Source organism: Amblyomma americanum, chromosome 10 (assembly GCF_052857255.1).
Source record: "Amblyomma americanum isolate KBUSLIRL-KWMA chromosome 10, ASM5285725v1, whole genome shotgun sequence".
Classification (NCBI taxonomy): Eukaryota; Metazoa; Arthropoda; class Arachnida; order Ixodida; family Ixodidae; genus Amblyomma; species Amblyomma americanum.
In genome coordinates, this window is record NC_135506.1 from 43,454,445 (window position 1) to 43,471,527 (window position 17,083).

A 17,083-nucleotide genomic window follows, 5' to 3' on the forward strand; every position below is an offset into this window, starting at 1 on the left:
CGTTAAACCCACATAAACCACAATCAGTTCACGTTTTGCTGACTCAACGGTTTTTTAATGCTAATTCAACAGCCATTGAGTTTATTCAACAACCCTCAATGAAATTTTCGTTGAGTACTTCACAACGAAGTATTTTTGAGTACATGTTGAGATTCAGTTGTGAAGGTGGTGATAACCATTAAAAACTTAAAATACCCGATAAATATATACAAAATTTTCTAAAATTATTTGTGCACTACCTCTGCACGTGCTACAGCGAACGCAGTTGCCGGCAATACAGAGGCCATTGTGCCGACAATATTCTCAGATAAATTGCAGCAAGTCGCTTATTTCACCACGCGACCGTGACGCAGACTTGTTTGACATATGTCAGAATATATCTCCTAACAGTGTAGAGTCAACTCAAAATATCGCGTGCTTTGACCTAAGATATTTTGTGACCTTTTATTCGAGAAAACAGCAACCAAGGGCAAGTAATTTTGTGCTGGCTTAGAGCTCACTACAAGCTCTAGAATTTTGTTTATCGTTTGTATTTTGGGAAAAAACCTTCACTGCTGTTTATTAGCTCCCGGAGCTGTTTGATGCCATGCAGTGGCTTACCTTCCCCAGCCGACCCACCGCCGTAAGCGCTCGGCTGATAAACGCATGGCTTGAGGTGGACGCCCTGCCGCAGCAGCCGTGTGTCACTGGAAGCGAAATGTAAAACATGCCGGTGTGAAGCCGGTACATGTCAAAGAACCCGAGGTGATGATCACCATTGACCAGCGGTGCCCTCCACGATGGCCTCTCTCATAGCCCATATGCAGCTTCACCAAGTTAAACCCCACGTGGCGGGCAGGATATCATCGATTGGAAAAACAAGAAAGACAAAAACGACGAATTAAGCTCCCACGACACAAGCGCATCTACACTGCCAGCATTTCTCTTAAGAGCAGTGCTAGCACATTGAGGGACTTTGAGGAAAATAACAGACACCATCGGCGCCGCACTCTCGTTTATTGTCTAACTGGGAACGCCGCCTTTCCCGCCGCGGTGGCTCAGTGGTTAGGGCGCTCGACTACTGACCCGGAGTTCCCGGGTTCGAACCCAACCGCGGCGGCTGCGTTTTTATGGGGGAAAAACGCTAAGGCACCCGTGTGCTGTGCGATGTCAGTGCACGTTAAAGATCCCCAGGTGGTAGAAATTATTCCGGAGCCCTCCACTACGGCACCTCTCTCTACCTTTCTTCTTTCACTCCCTCCCTTATCCCTTCCCTTACGGCGCGGTTCAGGTGTCCAACGATACATGAGACAGATACTGCGCCATTTCGTTTCCCCCAAAACCAATTATTATTATTATTATTATTATTATTATTATTGTTGTTGTTGTTGTTGTTGTTGTTGTTGTTGTTGTTGTTGTTGTTGTTGTTGTTGTTGTTGTTGTTGTTGTTGTTGTTGTTGTTGTTGTTGTTGTTGTTGTCGGTGCGACGCCATTGTGAATCACAGCTGGCGGGCGCAGTTGCTCGGTGCAAGCAGCTGTGCTTGCGTTGTTCCAGGCACAGTGGCTGCGGATTACTGGCTGGTGGTTTTACTTGTTTGAGAGTGTTCGACCGCATGACTGATGAGCTTGTCAAGTCCACTGAGCCATCATGACGGGCTCTTGTGTGCCAATGTGCCCCGGGTCAACACGTAAAGGCCTGCGTTGTTTTCGCTTCCCCAGGGACTCGGAGCGGAGAAAGAAATGGGAAGCTCAAGTGAAGCGGGATCGGGGAACGCAGCTGACAGCTCATATATCTGCGAGGTGAGTTGCGAAAACAGTTGAGTCTTATCGACCCGTATTTTGCAATCAGAGCAAACGTGTACGCCGCTGCTGCGTAGGCAGTGTACAGGTACGCGCATACACACGAACGCGAGCGTGTTTTCCGGTTTGAACTTCGCTTTTCTATGCGAGTAGTGCCCTGATTATATAGAGTCGGACGAGGATGTTTTTTATTCTCGGAACACTTTAACACCAGCAAGAAATCGTAACGTCGCATACCTGTTTTATATTTTCACGGAAAGCACTGGCGTTGCTTTTGCAGAGAAGTTCGCGTCGCTGTTGTTTAGACAGCAGAGTTACTTTTGTGTTGAGCTAAAAATAGACGAGACAAAAGTTAAGTGCTCGGTATTTGCAACTGAACGAACACACTGCTTCGTCTGGAGAGCGCGGCTTTTGTGCTGGTGCCAATCGAAGCCCTGCGGTTTTCCCCGAGCTCTCAGTAGATATACTGCGACTCTCATGTCAAAGTGCATGGGGATTTTTTTTTATTGGTATATGATTGCCTCGTACTATTCGAAAGTGACGTAGCCGATGTTATGGTCGCAGGGCATATTTGCGCTACGCTGTTCGTAAGCAGACCTTATCGTTGCATGTTCATACCCGGTCGTGGTTACTATTCTGTGACAGAGCTAAATGCCTAAGCAGGATGTGCTCGTGTAAGCGTGCAGCTAACGCATATTATGGGTCAAATTTTTCCTGAGTTTTCTGGCTCGGCGTCCCTCGTAGCCTGCGCGTTGTTTGGAAGCGTGCGAGGTTCGCTAATGCAGCGCAACATTTTTTTATGAACATTTTGTGTTAAGCACGTTAAATAACTGGCTATTTTTACAAGTATTTTTGTATCAGTCCAAAACGAACGTGAATAATCACATTTGGTGTTTTATTTATTTTTAGCTCCACTTTGAAGAGGACCAGTTTCAGAGAAATCGACAGGATGGACGCCGCCTGTTAAAGTCTACAGCTCTGCCCACGCTATTTGACTTTAGACGTGAGTAATAATTGTACTGCAGCGTGTTATTTCCGCGATTTGCAGTTATTGCAATAAGCACTGAGACGTCTTTTTTATTATTATTATTTCAGCTCAACCTAAGCGAAGGAAACTGCCTACGAGACGGCCTGCCGAATGTGGACCTGCTGGCGTGGAAGACACCAACTCGTCCTCAACATTTGCTACAGACGCTGACCAAAGAACTGAGTCGAGACAGTACCTCTTCTTTCGAAGAAAGTGCAGTCTAGCATGAGAACAATGAAGGTATTTCCTCGCTCTCTGCGTGTGAGCTACGAAAGGCTCTGCAAGATGCGAAAAAGAAAAACACTGATTTGCATGAAAACTTGTCGACAGCAAAAAAGAAGTTGAAGACTGCAGCCTGAAAAACAGAGCGGCTAGAAAAAATCTCTCTGCGCTGACCAAAAATTTTGATTCTTGAACGAGGACCACAAGGCTGCCTTGAAGAGAAAGAGCCGGAAAGGTAGTACATGGAGTGCAGAAACCATAAAGAAAGCGCTGCAACTCAAATTTGCTTGTGGCTCTGCAGGCTACGACTTACTTTTAGAACAGGGCAACCCTCTTCCCTCACGAAGAGCACTCTGCAAACGACTGCAGCACCTGTCATTTAAGCCCGGCGTTATGATTGATATAGTAAATGTGATGAAAGTGAAAGTGGCCGCAATGTCAAACACTGAAAAAGACTGCGTCATATTTCTCGATGAAATGGAGATTCGGAAGGGCGTCGAGCTTGACCGCAGTGGTGACGGCTACCTTGGCAAGGTGACGCACCCTGAAACCGACCGAGCAGCAAACCATGTGCTGGAAGCAGGTGATTGCTTATCACTACACAGGTGCTTTTGTGAGTGGAGTGAAGCTGAGAGACTTTTTCTTCCATTTAATCAACCTTTGTGCAGATATTTCTTTGCGTGTGCTGTGCGTGACATGCGACATGGGGAGCTCCAACCGTGAGATGTGGCGGAGCCTAAACCTGTCAAGCTCCCGCTACTTTGTCACTACATGCACTGTTCCCCACCGATGTGACAATTCCATGTCATTGTTTTTTTATGCCGGATCTTTCACATGTACTAAAAAATATTAGAGGGTACCTTGTGCGAAAAGATCCCGTGAAACTTACTGAAGAAATAGTGGCAAAGTACAATTTACGAAGCAGTGATGTGTCGATTGAGTACATAGAAGCGGTCCTAATGATGGACACAGAACAACTGAAGGTGGCACCTAACCTGAGTACCGTGCACATTTCCAACAGCCAGTTCACAAAGATGAAGGTAGGGGTAGCTGTTCAGTTATTCCGGGGAGCACCTGCAGCTATAAGGTACTTTGTAGAGCGCATGAAGCTGCCGCCCGAGGCTGAAACAACAGCCTGGCTTTGTGAAGTCATTTTCAAATGGTACACAATCATGACTGCACGGCACCCAGTTGTTGCTCTGAGCTTATCAAATGAAAGTAAATATGAAAAGGCTATTGCAACGCTGAAACACGCTGTTGAAGTCATTGAGAGCTTAGGCATTGGCATCATAAAGGTCTGGAAACCATGCCAGGCAGGGGTGCTAATGTCCACTGTTGTAGTGCTTCAACTGCATGTATTTCTGTTAAAGAAATGTGGCTACCCATTCTTCTCGACAGGACGATTGGCCCAAGATAGCCTGGAGAAGTTGTTTTCGGTCATCCGGATGATTTCTCCCGTGCCCAGTGCATATAATGTCAAAAATGCGCTCAGAATTGTGTCAGTTAGCCAGTTCCTCAAGGTACCTAAGAACTCTGGTTATGAAGCTGACGACAGCAACTACTTAGTAGATTTCTTCTCTGCAGAGATTCAAGAAGTGCAGAATGAATTTCAAGAACCCTCGTACGATGATGAATGCACAGAGGTTGAGCCGTTGTCTCTTGTAGAAAATGACATCATTGCTCACTTGGCAGGGCATTTGTTGAAGTCTTTGATCTCTACTAACAAACCATGCTCTGCCTGTACTGAGACCCTCATTGCTGATGAGGCTTCCGATGAGTATGCTCTTGTGCAGCTCAAGGAGTATAATCAAGGTTCTAGAAATTTGGTGCATGTAAGCCATACGGTACTGCGCTTTGTTTCTTCCTGTGAATGTGTCTTTAAGAAATTTTCACAGGAAAATGATATTTGTCGTTTGGAACACCCAAACAATACATTGCCGAGCCTTATTGAGCGATCAGTTTCTCTGCCACCTAGTGAGTGCGCTGACCACCCAAGCGTTATGATAAAACTGATGTGTCGTTTTGTTGTCATGTGACTGCGTATCTACCTCCGCTGGCTAAACGAGCCTGATGATTCAGAGGCAGCAAGACTGTGGCTGGTGTGAACTTGCCGTAGAGTATTTTGCTTTAAATGTCACACCACACCATAAATAGCTGCTTTTTTACCGCTGACTTGCTGGCTTATTTTGTAGTTTGCATCTTTCTTCATGCTTTGTTTTCATGCTTGTTGCAAAGGTTACACCACAGTGTACATAGCAACTTTTGCCTCTATGTCTTGCTCGCTTATTTGCTGATTTGAATCTTTTTTCATGTTTTGCTTTTATGCTTTCCTTTTAAGGTTAAACCCCACTGTACATACCCCACTTTTCTGTCCCTCTGTCTTGTTTACTTGTATTGTAGTTTGCGTTTTTTCATGGTTGACTTCCCTTGACATTAAATAAATAATTTGATTTGTTTTTTGTGTCTTGTAGCCTTTTCTGTCTGTAAGGGGTGAGGTTGACAAGCTAGGTTACATATTTTTCTGCAGCAGTAATGAAGCTCAACCTTTCGGTAGCAGTTATTTTCAACAGCCTAACCCATCACCACCCAATTTTGCAGGCAAAATAAGAATTGCATGCATAGGCATCGTCAAAGCTTCAATTTTTTTACTAAACCTTTTCTGGTCGAGCGCAAGTGAAGTCTGCATATGAGCGCTCGCAAGAACGCTCGGTGGTTGGACGCCCGTCAGATAAATGAAACGAGTGGAAAACTTGCAGTAGTGGTTTATCCTACCGCCAACGAGGGGCAGTCAGTTTTTGTGGGCCTCGAGAAAGAAAACACAGTCGCAGTGGCAACGTTGGTATGCGCGGCATTGTTTGTATATCCAAGCGCCGGCCTGTAAACAGATGCAATTGCATCCCTGTGAGCAATAAACAGGCGAACCACTCGCAGTTATACTTTGAAAGATTAAAAAGCAGACAGGTTTAGTCTTTGCGAGCACAACAAACGGAAACAGTCCGCGCGACAAAACCCAATGGGCACTGGATGTCCCTTGGATGTCCTGCTGACGTCCTGAACGTCCGCAAGACGTCCACGGGAGTCTTAATGTCCATTGGGAAGCGAAACCAACCGCCGCGCGCGAGCGGCTGTTATCAAAGCGCAAGACTTGAAAAACTAAAAACCACGTAGAAAAAGAAAGCAAACAGTTCTTCCACTCGCACGGGGCGGTAACACCTGCTGGGCAGCGGATCTTTAAAGTGACAGCCAACAGACGGCACACTAATTGTTCAACTTCGACCACTCGCGGCCCTAAAATTAATTCGGACAACTACGTCTTCGACCCTCGCATGTTAAAATGACTATTATGGGTAAAAAGGTGCGCAGTGCAATATTGATGAAAAAGATCGTTCAAGTCAAAGCATTCGAAGCGCGACGAGAGCGTGAACGGCGCCGTTACGAACGCTAGCGCAGCCGATCCCGTGTGCTCCAATATGGCGGCGCCGTTCAGGTTGTCTCCACTCTGAACGGCGGCGCTGACATCGAGGCACCCTAGATAAGACTCATTTCAGCAACACACCCACTTGGCAGTCATCAGGGCCGTGTCCTGACATCAAGCGCGAACGGCCCAGGGGCCGTATTCTGTAACGCACGTCGCGATTCGTTTTCCTTTCATTTGTCCTCTATCCTTAATTGCTCCTTTGCCTCCCGGTGACGTAGGTCGTGGTGTACAGCACCAATGAGAGGTGACTAAAACAAAGGGAAACGAAACGAAACTTTACAAAACACTTCCCCAAATCAGGCGTCCGCCGAGATGCGAGACAGATACTACGCCATTTCCTTTCCCTAAAAACCAATTTTCATGAATGGACGTGCAAGATTCCGCATCGATGTTGGGCCCAGAGTCTTTTTTTTTGTAACGTTTAGCTTCGTTTTCTTTTCATTCGGCCTCGTGCCATTGGCTGCGACTTCACAGTGACGTATAACGTGGAGGATGATGCATTAGGAAGGATTAAAAGAAGGGAAAACGAAACTTTGAAGAATAGGCCTCTTGTACATTGACGTGGAAGACGGCTCATTCTTGAGGAGAGAGTGAAAGGAGGGCAAAAATTAAATCTTAGCATTATATTTTAAATCTACTATCATAATTATGATAACTATCCCCCGAAATATGTCTGCTGCTGAGCAAAAGCTTCAGGCACGGGTATCCACTTAGACCCTCCTTCCGCCTACACCGCCTGTCTGAATATGGAGCCCAAAATGACAGCATCCAAGCAGCCAGCAAAGGGCTCGCCACATTCGCCTCAATCGGCGAAAGGGAAGCAAAAGCTGCCAGCGATAAGTCGTCGAAATGCCTTACGGTCTTCACATACGACTCGAACTGTTCGAGGGCATTCGTCGATCGATCAGGCTCGCCTATATAAACAACACACAATGTACCCGCGCCTGTGCAGTGACGACAACGTTCCTTTGTTCTGACAACTAGGGGGAAAAGAAAAGTAAAACTGCGCGACTCATGCTGTCACAACCGACCGTAGATGCACAACTCCCGTGCAGTGAAGTCGTCCAGCGCGTACGCCCAGCAAAAACATCATCACTCAGATCTGTCGCTTCGCTCTGCTCGTGAGGTGATGCGCTTCAGGTGCTGACTTCTGCCCCTGCAAAAATCACTGCGTGAGCGTTTCGTTTTTCTATACGTTGCTGTTGAAAAGCCTTCCATTGTTCTTTGCAGCGTTTTTTTACAATCGCACTCTTGGTCTTTCGAGCATGTGCGAAAGCATAGTTTGCAGAAGCCTACTACGCGACAGCTTACTATGCGAAAGCGTAGTCTTTCGAGCATCTTCCTTTAGGTTGTGCGTGTTTATTAGAGTGCGTATTTCTGTGTGCTCGAGCATAGTGAAAGGACAGGTCGACACGTAGCACTGCAGATGCATTGCAGTTTTCCCACTTCGAAAGAGGCTACTTTTACCGAGAACCCGTAGCTTCTATACATAAAAGTATAAATTGAAGGACAGCTACCGCAGCCCGTTTTTACAACAGTAAGGGGGAAAGTTGGGCCAGTTGAATTTCATTCACCGTTTTTACAAGCAAACTGTGCGGACGTCAAACAGTTTCATTGCTTACTTTTTAGGCAATGCCAAGTCGCACGAAAACGCAGAAGGGGGGGGGGGGGGGGTCCTTGAAATCTCCCCTCTAGGCTGACCTCACCGATACGCCATTGTCGTTTTTCATAGCTGGAGCTCGCGACATCGCACCGATCAGCGTAGCGCAGCTTCCAAATTTCGGAGCGGATGTTGTCGCAGCTAGGGAAGCTGATATACTTGGGCTTGCTTGGGCGACTTTGGCCCAAAGTTTGTCGAGCAGATAAGAAAATAAACAAAGTAGTCATATATCTCCGAGGAACCAGCGCAAAAGGACAACGAACAACAAACAAGGATGCCGTTGTTCTTTTTGCGCTGGTTCCTCTGAGATTATGGCCTACCATCTAGCCCAACAAGTTTTGCTGACATATATCTCAGCTACCTTCCACATTTACAAACTAAAAATATCACGGAAAAGTGCGGGTGATGCTTTACACACGTTGTTTTTTCACAGCCCTGTGAGCAATGGGAAAGCAAATTACCGCCATGATTTGTATAAGGTCCTTGCCGCTGCTAACACAAGATACCGATAACTGAATATCAACGCAGAACCATCTGTACTGACCTAGCAGGCTTTGCGATGATTACGGCGGCCTTATGGCTGCCGACGTGATTAAGTGCTTGGCAATTGAAGTGCGACCCACCGAATATAATAGTGTAATTAAAAAAAAACTGGCCATTTCTTTATTATGCAACTGAACTGTAAATGCGCTAGTACCTATTTTGCTCTAATTTTTACGCGGCCTTTGTTCTGATCATTAGCGCAGAAATTTATTTTTAGAGTGTGGTTGTGCATGGTAGTGGCTTTTATGTTCAGATATGGGTTAGCCCTAGAGTGGTCTGCAGGCAATTAATGGCTTCTCCTGAGTAACTTACTTGAATTAACGAAGGTGTTTCTGCCACCGTCTCGTCACGCCACGTGATTTTGCCATTAAGCACGTCACACCTTTAAGTCACCAGACAAAGGCAAGTTTTCAGAAAAGAACGCTTTCTGCAGATATATGGTGGCACTATCTAACGGTTCACTTTGTCTCATGGCGCTGCAGCATAGGCAGAGGTGGCGTTTTACTACCCTGTCAACTTTTATTGCCCCCACGAGGTGGCGCCACTCTACCTTCAATACTAGAGCCATTGGAACTTCACAACTTGGGTGCCTCGATGCGCGCGCTCGCTTTTCACGGCAGCGGCGGGGAGCGCGCGCATCGAGGCACCTTATTCAGAACTCGAGCGCAGGAGGCCTATAACAATTAAACGCATCGCTGAGGCAGTGACTCCAGGCAGCGCGTTGAAAGGTATCGTAAGTCGATCGTAAACGATACATTTGAAAGCGTCGTGTAGATTGGCTGCATTAGTTTGTGCGTATACCCCGTACACCGCGCACACATCAGACGCATATGCAAAAAGTATCATGTCTGTTCTTCCAGTGTCCAATAATTCGAAATGACCCAGGCACAAAGTAAAAAGGAAGAATACAAAGCCTGTGGCTATCTGGTGCTGTTTAGCACTAAACCTAAACAGGCGACATAATGGCGAGGGGAGGGGGCGGCCATTATGGAGATGCCTACAGATTTTTACATTTTGCCTTCGCAGGAACCAAGGATGCTGCAAAAAAATCCACAACCCTTTCACGCCATGATATTCTTATTACTGGCTTCCAGTGGCGCCATCCTTCGGTGCGTGTCGGTCCTGCAAAAAGAAAACGCTCGCAACGTTCCGGCAAGTGAAAAAGAAGAGTTGGAAACGGTGGTGAACACTACTAAAGGTATGGTGAAGGGTTTCATCACAAAATCATCTCTGGAGAAGCCAGTGCGCGTTTTTTACGGGATACCATACGCCCAGCCACCGACTGGAAAGCGCCGATTCCGTCGCGCCAGGTCAAAAGAGCCGTGGACAGACGTGTTCGAGGCCACAGTCAAGCCGAACTCGTGTGTCCAGACCGTGGACGACACTTACGGTAACTTCAGTGGCAGCGTCATGTGGAACGCCAACACCAATATGAGTGAGGATTGCCTCAAGCTAAACGTCTGGACGCCCTTTACGTCGAGCAAGAAACCTCTGGCAGTTCTTGTGTGGATCTACGGCGGTGGCTTCTACAGCGGCACGTCGACGTTAGACGTGTACGATGCACGCATTCTTGTCACGGAGGAAGACGTGATCGTGGTTTCGATAAACTACCGCGTCGCGTCGATCGGTTTCCTCTCGTTCGGCGACGAATTAGTTCCCGGAAACGCCGGCCTGTATGACCAGCACATGGCGCTCAAGTGGGTGCGAGACAACATCGCAGCATTCGGGGGCGATCCCAACCGCGTGACCTTGTTTGGCGAAAGCGCCGGCGCAGGAAGCGTCGCCTTGCATGTCTTGTCGCCTCTTTCTAGAAGGCTCTTCAGGAGGGCCATACTTCAAAGTGGCTCGGGCATAGCGCCCTGGTCTTTCCTAAGTAAAAGAAAGGCTAGAGAAGCTGCTAGAAAACTTGCTCGTGCTTTGGGATGCCCGACAGGCTTGGACAATAAGACACTGAGCTGCCTCCGCAAGAAAGACCCGAAGGATATCGTGTACAACGAAACCAACAATGGAGGTGTGATAGATCTTGCATTTGGCCCAGTCGCAGACGGTGCTTTCCTTCCAAAGTCGCCACGGGCGCTCGTCTACGATCCTGCGTTCCAAACTAACATCAGCGTTATGGTGGGTTCCAACCTCAACGAAGGTTCTTATTTCCTGCAGTACTTTTTTGGATTCTCCGCCACAGATCAAAATCCGAATATCACTGAAAACAACTTCACGGCTGCCGTGAAGGCGTTGAATCCTTCATTAGGAGAGCCTCCGATGGCCGAAGTCCTGAAGCAGTACACCAACGGTACGGTGCCATCGACACCAAGGGATATGTTGGTGGCTTTGGACTCGATCGTAGGTGACTATTACTTGACCTGCCCAGTAGTGCAGTGGGCGGACCGCTTCATGAAAGTAGGAGCGCAAGTGTATGAGTACGTGTTCGCGCGCAGGGCTTCCCACGACCCGTGGCCCCGGTGGTTAGGTGTGATTCACGGCGCGGAGGTGGCCTTTGTGTTCGGCGAACCTTTAAACGACACTCTGGAGTACGACGAGAATGACAAGACAGTGAGCCGTCGCATGATGCGGTACTGGGCAAACTTCGCCAAGACCGGGTTCGTATATATCTGTATGGTTGTGCTATACAGATGGTGGTGGTAGTGGTCTTTATTAAAATAATAGTAAAAAGGAAGGAAAAGATTTTTGCTAGCTCCGGCATCTGCCGTCGATACTGAAGCACCTGATCTGGGGCAGCGAAAATAAAGGATAGCAGGCAGAATGCAGAACTGCAATGAAAGAGGTGAGGGGACAGGAAGAGAGGATAGGGGGAGAAGTAATATATACAAACTATTTACACAATAAGAAATGTGTCCAGGTCAGAGAGCAGTTTTCTACGCCCTGCAGCTTATGGCGTCCATTAAAAGAGGGTTCGGCGGCTTGAGGCTCTTTCCGGAATCTGATGCCGGACAGTGCTTCGCGCTGAATGGCTATAACCGCTGGTGTCAGCTTCAAAACTAGTTTCAGCGTTTCCATGCGCTGCTGACGGCGTGTAATTTCGCAGCTATGTGCATTAAAAGCAGGGACATTTCGGGGAGGAGTCTCTGCATTAACGGCTCCGCGAGCTTCTCACTGAGCACATGCAGTGTAAAGCATGACATTGACGCAAGTCTTGCTCGGAGATCCACAGACCTCTTGTCTTCAGGCGCTTGCTGGATCAGCCAGCTTAATTGTTAATCATCGCATGTTGTTAAGTGTTAAATTTGTTTTAAGGATAATGGCGCACAGCAGCAACTGCCACCATTACACAAGCTCCCGCCAGCCTTCAGGCCTGGATCAGTCTACTTCGCTTCCGACACTGGCCCGCCTATACATCGAGTGCGAGCGTGTACAGGGATACTCGGCGACAGTCGGAGAAGCGTATTTCTCAACAGCTTTAAGTGCGGACAGCTGACAGTATAGCTTGTTGGATAAAGAAAAGGTATCATAGGTACCTAAAGAGTTCAGCTAAAGGCTATCAAACACCAAGGGAGGGCTTAAATAAGTATGATGGCCATAATTTTTAGGTACAAAAGACCGATGTGCAGAGGTGCATTTAGTGACGTATAAAGTACCAGCTCGCTGCCGCTGTACAGTGCTGCAGCCGCTGCTTGTATGGTTCCATATCCAGCTGCATCTTACATCTGTGCGGTTGCGCCCGGATGACATACCTCCTCTCTTTTTCTTACATCTTTTTTATAAGTGATGCGGTCGGTTTACTGCTACTACGCACCTGCAAAGGTTCAGAAGCTGTAAATTGGCATTCCAATTGGATAATTTCTTAATTCACACATAAAAAACTCTTCACGCAATATATCTCACCCCTGAACACTTCTTGGGGTTCCATCCTGGCGATTTAAGCCACTATTAATAAACTGCGGTTACAGTCATGAGCAGTGTGAGAGGGGACAGAGATTTGCGCATAATACATCTGCTTATTTCTTCGCTAAATTTGGGAATGACTTTTGAATATTATACCCCAAGAGGAAAACTAGTTAGACAACTGAAAAAAACTGCTTGTCACACATAATTATGGTGTAATAAAAAAAAACGAATGGCTAAACTTTGTTACCTGTCATTTTGCTCACGACTGCACACTTAAGGTCCATGTCTTGATCAACAAAATATCTTATTGCAGCGAAAGATTAAAAAAAAAAAACGTTCTACACCTGCCGATACCATCGCTGTTAGTTTTTCTTTTGTTATTGCTCGTACTCTTATTTTTATGGCGCGGTTTTGATGATAGCGGCAGCCCATACGTGTCACGGGGAATTGATGTTAAGACGATTGGCTTCGTCGTGCTACTGCACTAGGTGCCCTGGAACTTGGCAAGAGTGGTGAATTTATGTGACGCAACTGGTCTTCCGATTAGCCTGCTTGTGATTCGTTACGAAGGTGAAATTTGTAGCTCCTGCTTTTCTGGGGGTGCAGTGCATGGCGGTCATTAATTACGCCTCCCTAAATTTATTGGCCCGGCTTCACGTTTTGTCCAGCAGCAGAAATCTGCGGGGAAAACGATTTCCTCTTGCGCTCTGAAGCAGATTAACAGCTCTGAATTGTTTGCCGTAAATACGCGATTTCAGTCAGCCGCCTTGGCGCAGTGGCTATGGCGTTATAACAGGGTGAAGTTTGGATCACTGACCAAGTCAAAAACAAACGAAAATGACGTTTCGGGTCCCGTACGAGACCCTTGTTTACAATAAGACTGTCAAAGAAGGCGGGATTATATAGTCTTCAGGATTGTTCCTAATCTTTTTGCGTATATATCTACGCATAGATATCAAGATATCACGTAGATATCTACATATCTACGCATCCTCATGCACTAACTTTTCGGAGCACCCTAAAAAACCACGCTCGTAGTCGAAATGATTTGGTGCTCTTCTCTGTATTGCACCTCACAGCCCGCAGTGTAAGTTTGACACATGACAATTAATTATTTTCTACAAAGTACACATACCCACCGCGGTGGCTCAGTGGTTAGGGCGCTCGACTACTGATCCGGAGTTCCCGGGTTCGAACCCTACTGCGGCGGCTGCGTTTTTATGGAGGAAAAACGCAAATGAGCCCGTGTGCTGTGCGATGTCAGTGCACGTTAAAGATCTCCAGGTGGTCGGAACCCTCCACTACGGCCCCTCTTCTTTCACTCCCTCCTTTATCCCTTCCCTTACGGCGCCGTTCAGGTGCCCTCCGATATATGAGACAGATACTGCGCCATTTCCTTTCCCACAAAACCAATTATTACAAAGTACACATCAGGCATCTCGGCCGGAAAGAATAGTTGTGTTCCGGAAAGAAAGTTAAGCACATGTGGAAAGCATGTTAGGTAAGCAGTTCTGAATAGGTAAGGTTTCAGAAAAGTGACACCTATAACATAAAAATTCTGTGCTGAGCGGTGCTCGACCGAGTGCATCCCTGACCTCATGGCGATCGATGTCTTACTGAAATAAAGGTCTTCGCCCTTCACAAGGCTAGTGCACGGAACTCGAACAGTCGCTTCACCAAATCTCTGCTGCGCTTGAAGTTTTTGAGTATCCAGAGCTAAGTCGCACAAGCTTTAGAGAAAAACCTCTGTTGCTTAACCGCGCCTGGTGTTATCAAGTTACATCGTCTAATGCCTGAACTTCACTGTTTTATAAATTGCTATACAGTTATACCAGTGCCACTTGCTATTTTTTAGCCCTTGAAGTCACACTCGAGTCAACGCAGTCACTGTACGCACCTGCTTGCTGGTGCTGGACGTAAACCGCACGGCATTTAAATGCTGACCTGAAATGGAGCACTGCCAAATAACACTGCACGTTCGTCGAAGGCGCTGTGTTCGCAAGGCACGCCACGCACTGCTCGCACATTGCTTTCCAACATGCGAAAAACGTAAACTGGTTTCATCAGGTTTGGACAGGAGGCGTCTGATGTGAAGCAGTGGACAGATTTGACGCTTTGTGTGCCAGGAAAAAAAGGGAAGAGAAAAATTGCGCACTGTTTACATTACGCGCTAAATTCAGCGACAGCTATCGCTGTGCTACTGACTATCCTGTGCTCACGCCCAAGAACTAGTGTAATGAATTCTTTTTTGCGCACACAAAGACGACACAACAAGGACGGGGGAAACTTGCAACTATTTTATTCAGAAAAAGCAAAAAAAAAAGAAAGGGATAATCAGCTAGATTGGCACGTGCAGGGCAAAAAAAAAATGAAAAAGGCACAAAGGGAGGACACAGGTGACTCAGCTCTTATCTAACACATCTAGAAAGGCAAAATCTTTGTCATATAATGTCACAGACGGAGTACTAACACATGAACTACCACACTTCCTAATGCGATCAGCCTCAACCAGTTCCCGCGCAAGCGTGTCAGTGCTCCTGCACAAAAAGATGCTAGTGCCTTGGAGCCTGGCATCGTACATTTGCTTTTCTGCTTTCTGTTTTACGCCATTTTCTTTGCCACATACATTAACATGTACCGGCAGGAGTGAACCGGTACCGTTCCGCAGGGGAAAATTTTGTTCCGTTAGGCGCTGCACGTTGCACCCCGTCCTGTCTTCCTCTTCCTTATTGTGTCGTCTTGGTGTGCTCAAATTAGTATTCTAAGAATGGACCGACTAGTCCCACAACGCATATTACTGGAATACGTAGCGCGAGGCCCAAGACTTCCAGACTTGGTGCCTATGCATCGGCTACCCCAACGATGGCAGCGGCACCACGGTCACTCGCCTTGTTCTGGTCACGCGGATATCACGTGATCGCATGTTGCCGGTCTAAGCTCAGACCGTCAACAGATTTCGCTGTAAAAACCCGAGAACTGTTGGAGCGATGTAGGCGTAGCACTGCGCAAAGCTGGATGATGCTGATGTAGTACAGGGGCTTGGACACGTATTGACGCGGGATTAGGGAGGGAGAAAGGAAATGCGCTGAAGTGGGAGAGGTGAAGGCAGGAGGGAAACAGGAGAGGCTGCCGCCATGCAGTGAGCGAGATGTAGCTGCTATGGCGAATATATATTCACCTGGTTTTTGTGACGGTTATCCTGATGTGATTGTACTTACTTTTGCTCCTCCCAGTAATCCTAACCGTCCGGAAAATGGGACTTCGTACAATACCACCTGGCCTCGGCGCACGCAGCCCAGCAAGCAACACCTGGTGCTCAACGTCAACGAAACAGTGGGGTGCGCGCATCGAGTGGAATACTGCAAGTTCTGGGGCAGAATTCGGCACAACTGGACTCCTCCCTCCCCCTCTTGTTGAGGACAGCACGGAGACTACTGAGAGCGAGTGCTTCAGTACCCACAAAGTCACAATAAAAAAGCCCAAAGGACGACCTCGGTCCAGCACACCATACGGCCCATTAAGCGCGTGGCGGCTCGGTGCCAGGGCATGAGAGAACGCGACAGACGTCGCCTGGTTTAGGCTTTCGTCCTCAGTCGGCTGGTGTACGCCAACCCTTACCTGGATCTCGAGAGAGCAAAGAGGGAAAAGCTGAACTGCCTGATAAGGCAGGCGTACAAGGCGGCTCTCGGCCTCCCCAGAAACGCGTACACCGCTAGGGTTCTGTCTCTTGTGGTCCACAACAACCTTGAAGAGCTCATTGAGGCGCAACTGACATTGCAAGAGCAGCGGCTCATGCAAACAGACACGGGGCTCTACATTTTGCGAAGCTTAGGCATACAGGGCGAGGGCCTTCTGGCCGGGTGATTATACCCACAGAGATGCGCGAACGCATTCGCGTCAAACCTATCCCCAAGAACATCCAAGCGGACCGTCACGAAAACCGGAGGAGGGCCAGGGCGAAGACGTTAAGCAAAAAGCATCGAGTGCACGATAGTGCCGTGTACGTTGATGCGGCACATTATAACACTATACAGGCAACGACGCTTTCGCTGTGAGCGCGGAGCATCTCCCGCAGGGTATCGGCTACGGTGGTCACGGACCGAGTGGAAGAGGCCAAAGAGGCTGCAAAAGCGCTAGGAATTGTTCAGGAAGGCACCAGCACAATTCCCAGAGATTCCAAAACGGCCCTTCGCAACTTCGCGAGGGGACGTATCTCCACCACTGCATACAAAATTATTCGTACAATGCCGAAAGATAGGAAGGAAGTGGATCTGGTATGGGTCCCGACCCACGCGGGTGTTCCAAGGAACGGGGCCGCTCACCAGTATGCTCGAGGTTTTGTCAGCAGAGACGGTGAGGGGGGTCTCGGCCCCGGATGTCCCCATAGACGAGACGCTAATTGCATATGAGGCCTTAACCAATTATTACAGGGAGCTTAGAGCGAGCCTGCATCCTCTGTACGTTTCGCTCAGCCGCGAACAGGCTACCACGTTGAGGCGGTTGCAAACGTGGTCGCAGCCAAACCCGTGGA

The 17,083-nt window shown here is 47.7% G+C and overlaps 1 protein-coding gene across 2 annotated transcripts in view; it reads left to right on the plus strand.

Annotated features, from left to right (window-relative positions):
• LOC144107546 (acetylcholinesterase-like) overlaps window positions 1-16,042 on the plus strand; it is a 40,464-nt gene extending 24,422 nt beyond the window's left edge. Inside the window, exons 1-3 of one of the 2 annotated variants that reach the window (XM_077640605.1) lie at window positions 7,545-7,678; window positions 9,736-11,306; window positions 15,786-16,042. In XM_077640605.1, coding sequence (XP_077496731.1) covers window positions 9,745-11,306; window positions 15,786-15,969 — 1,746 coding nt within the window. In that variant the 5' untranslated portion in view covers window positions 7,545-7,678; window positions 9,736-9,744 and the 3' untranslated portion in view covers window positions 15,970-16,042. Of the gene's footprint in view, window positions 7,679-9,735; window positions 11,307-15,785 lie in introns of those variants that run through there. The other variant, XR_013309303.1, reaches the window with a different exon arrangement.
• Window positions 16,043-17,083: the final 1,041 nt, after the last annotated feature.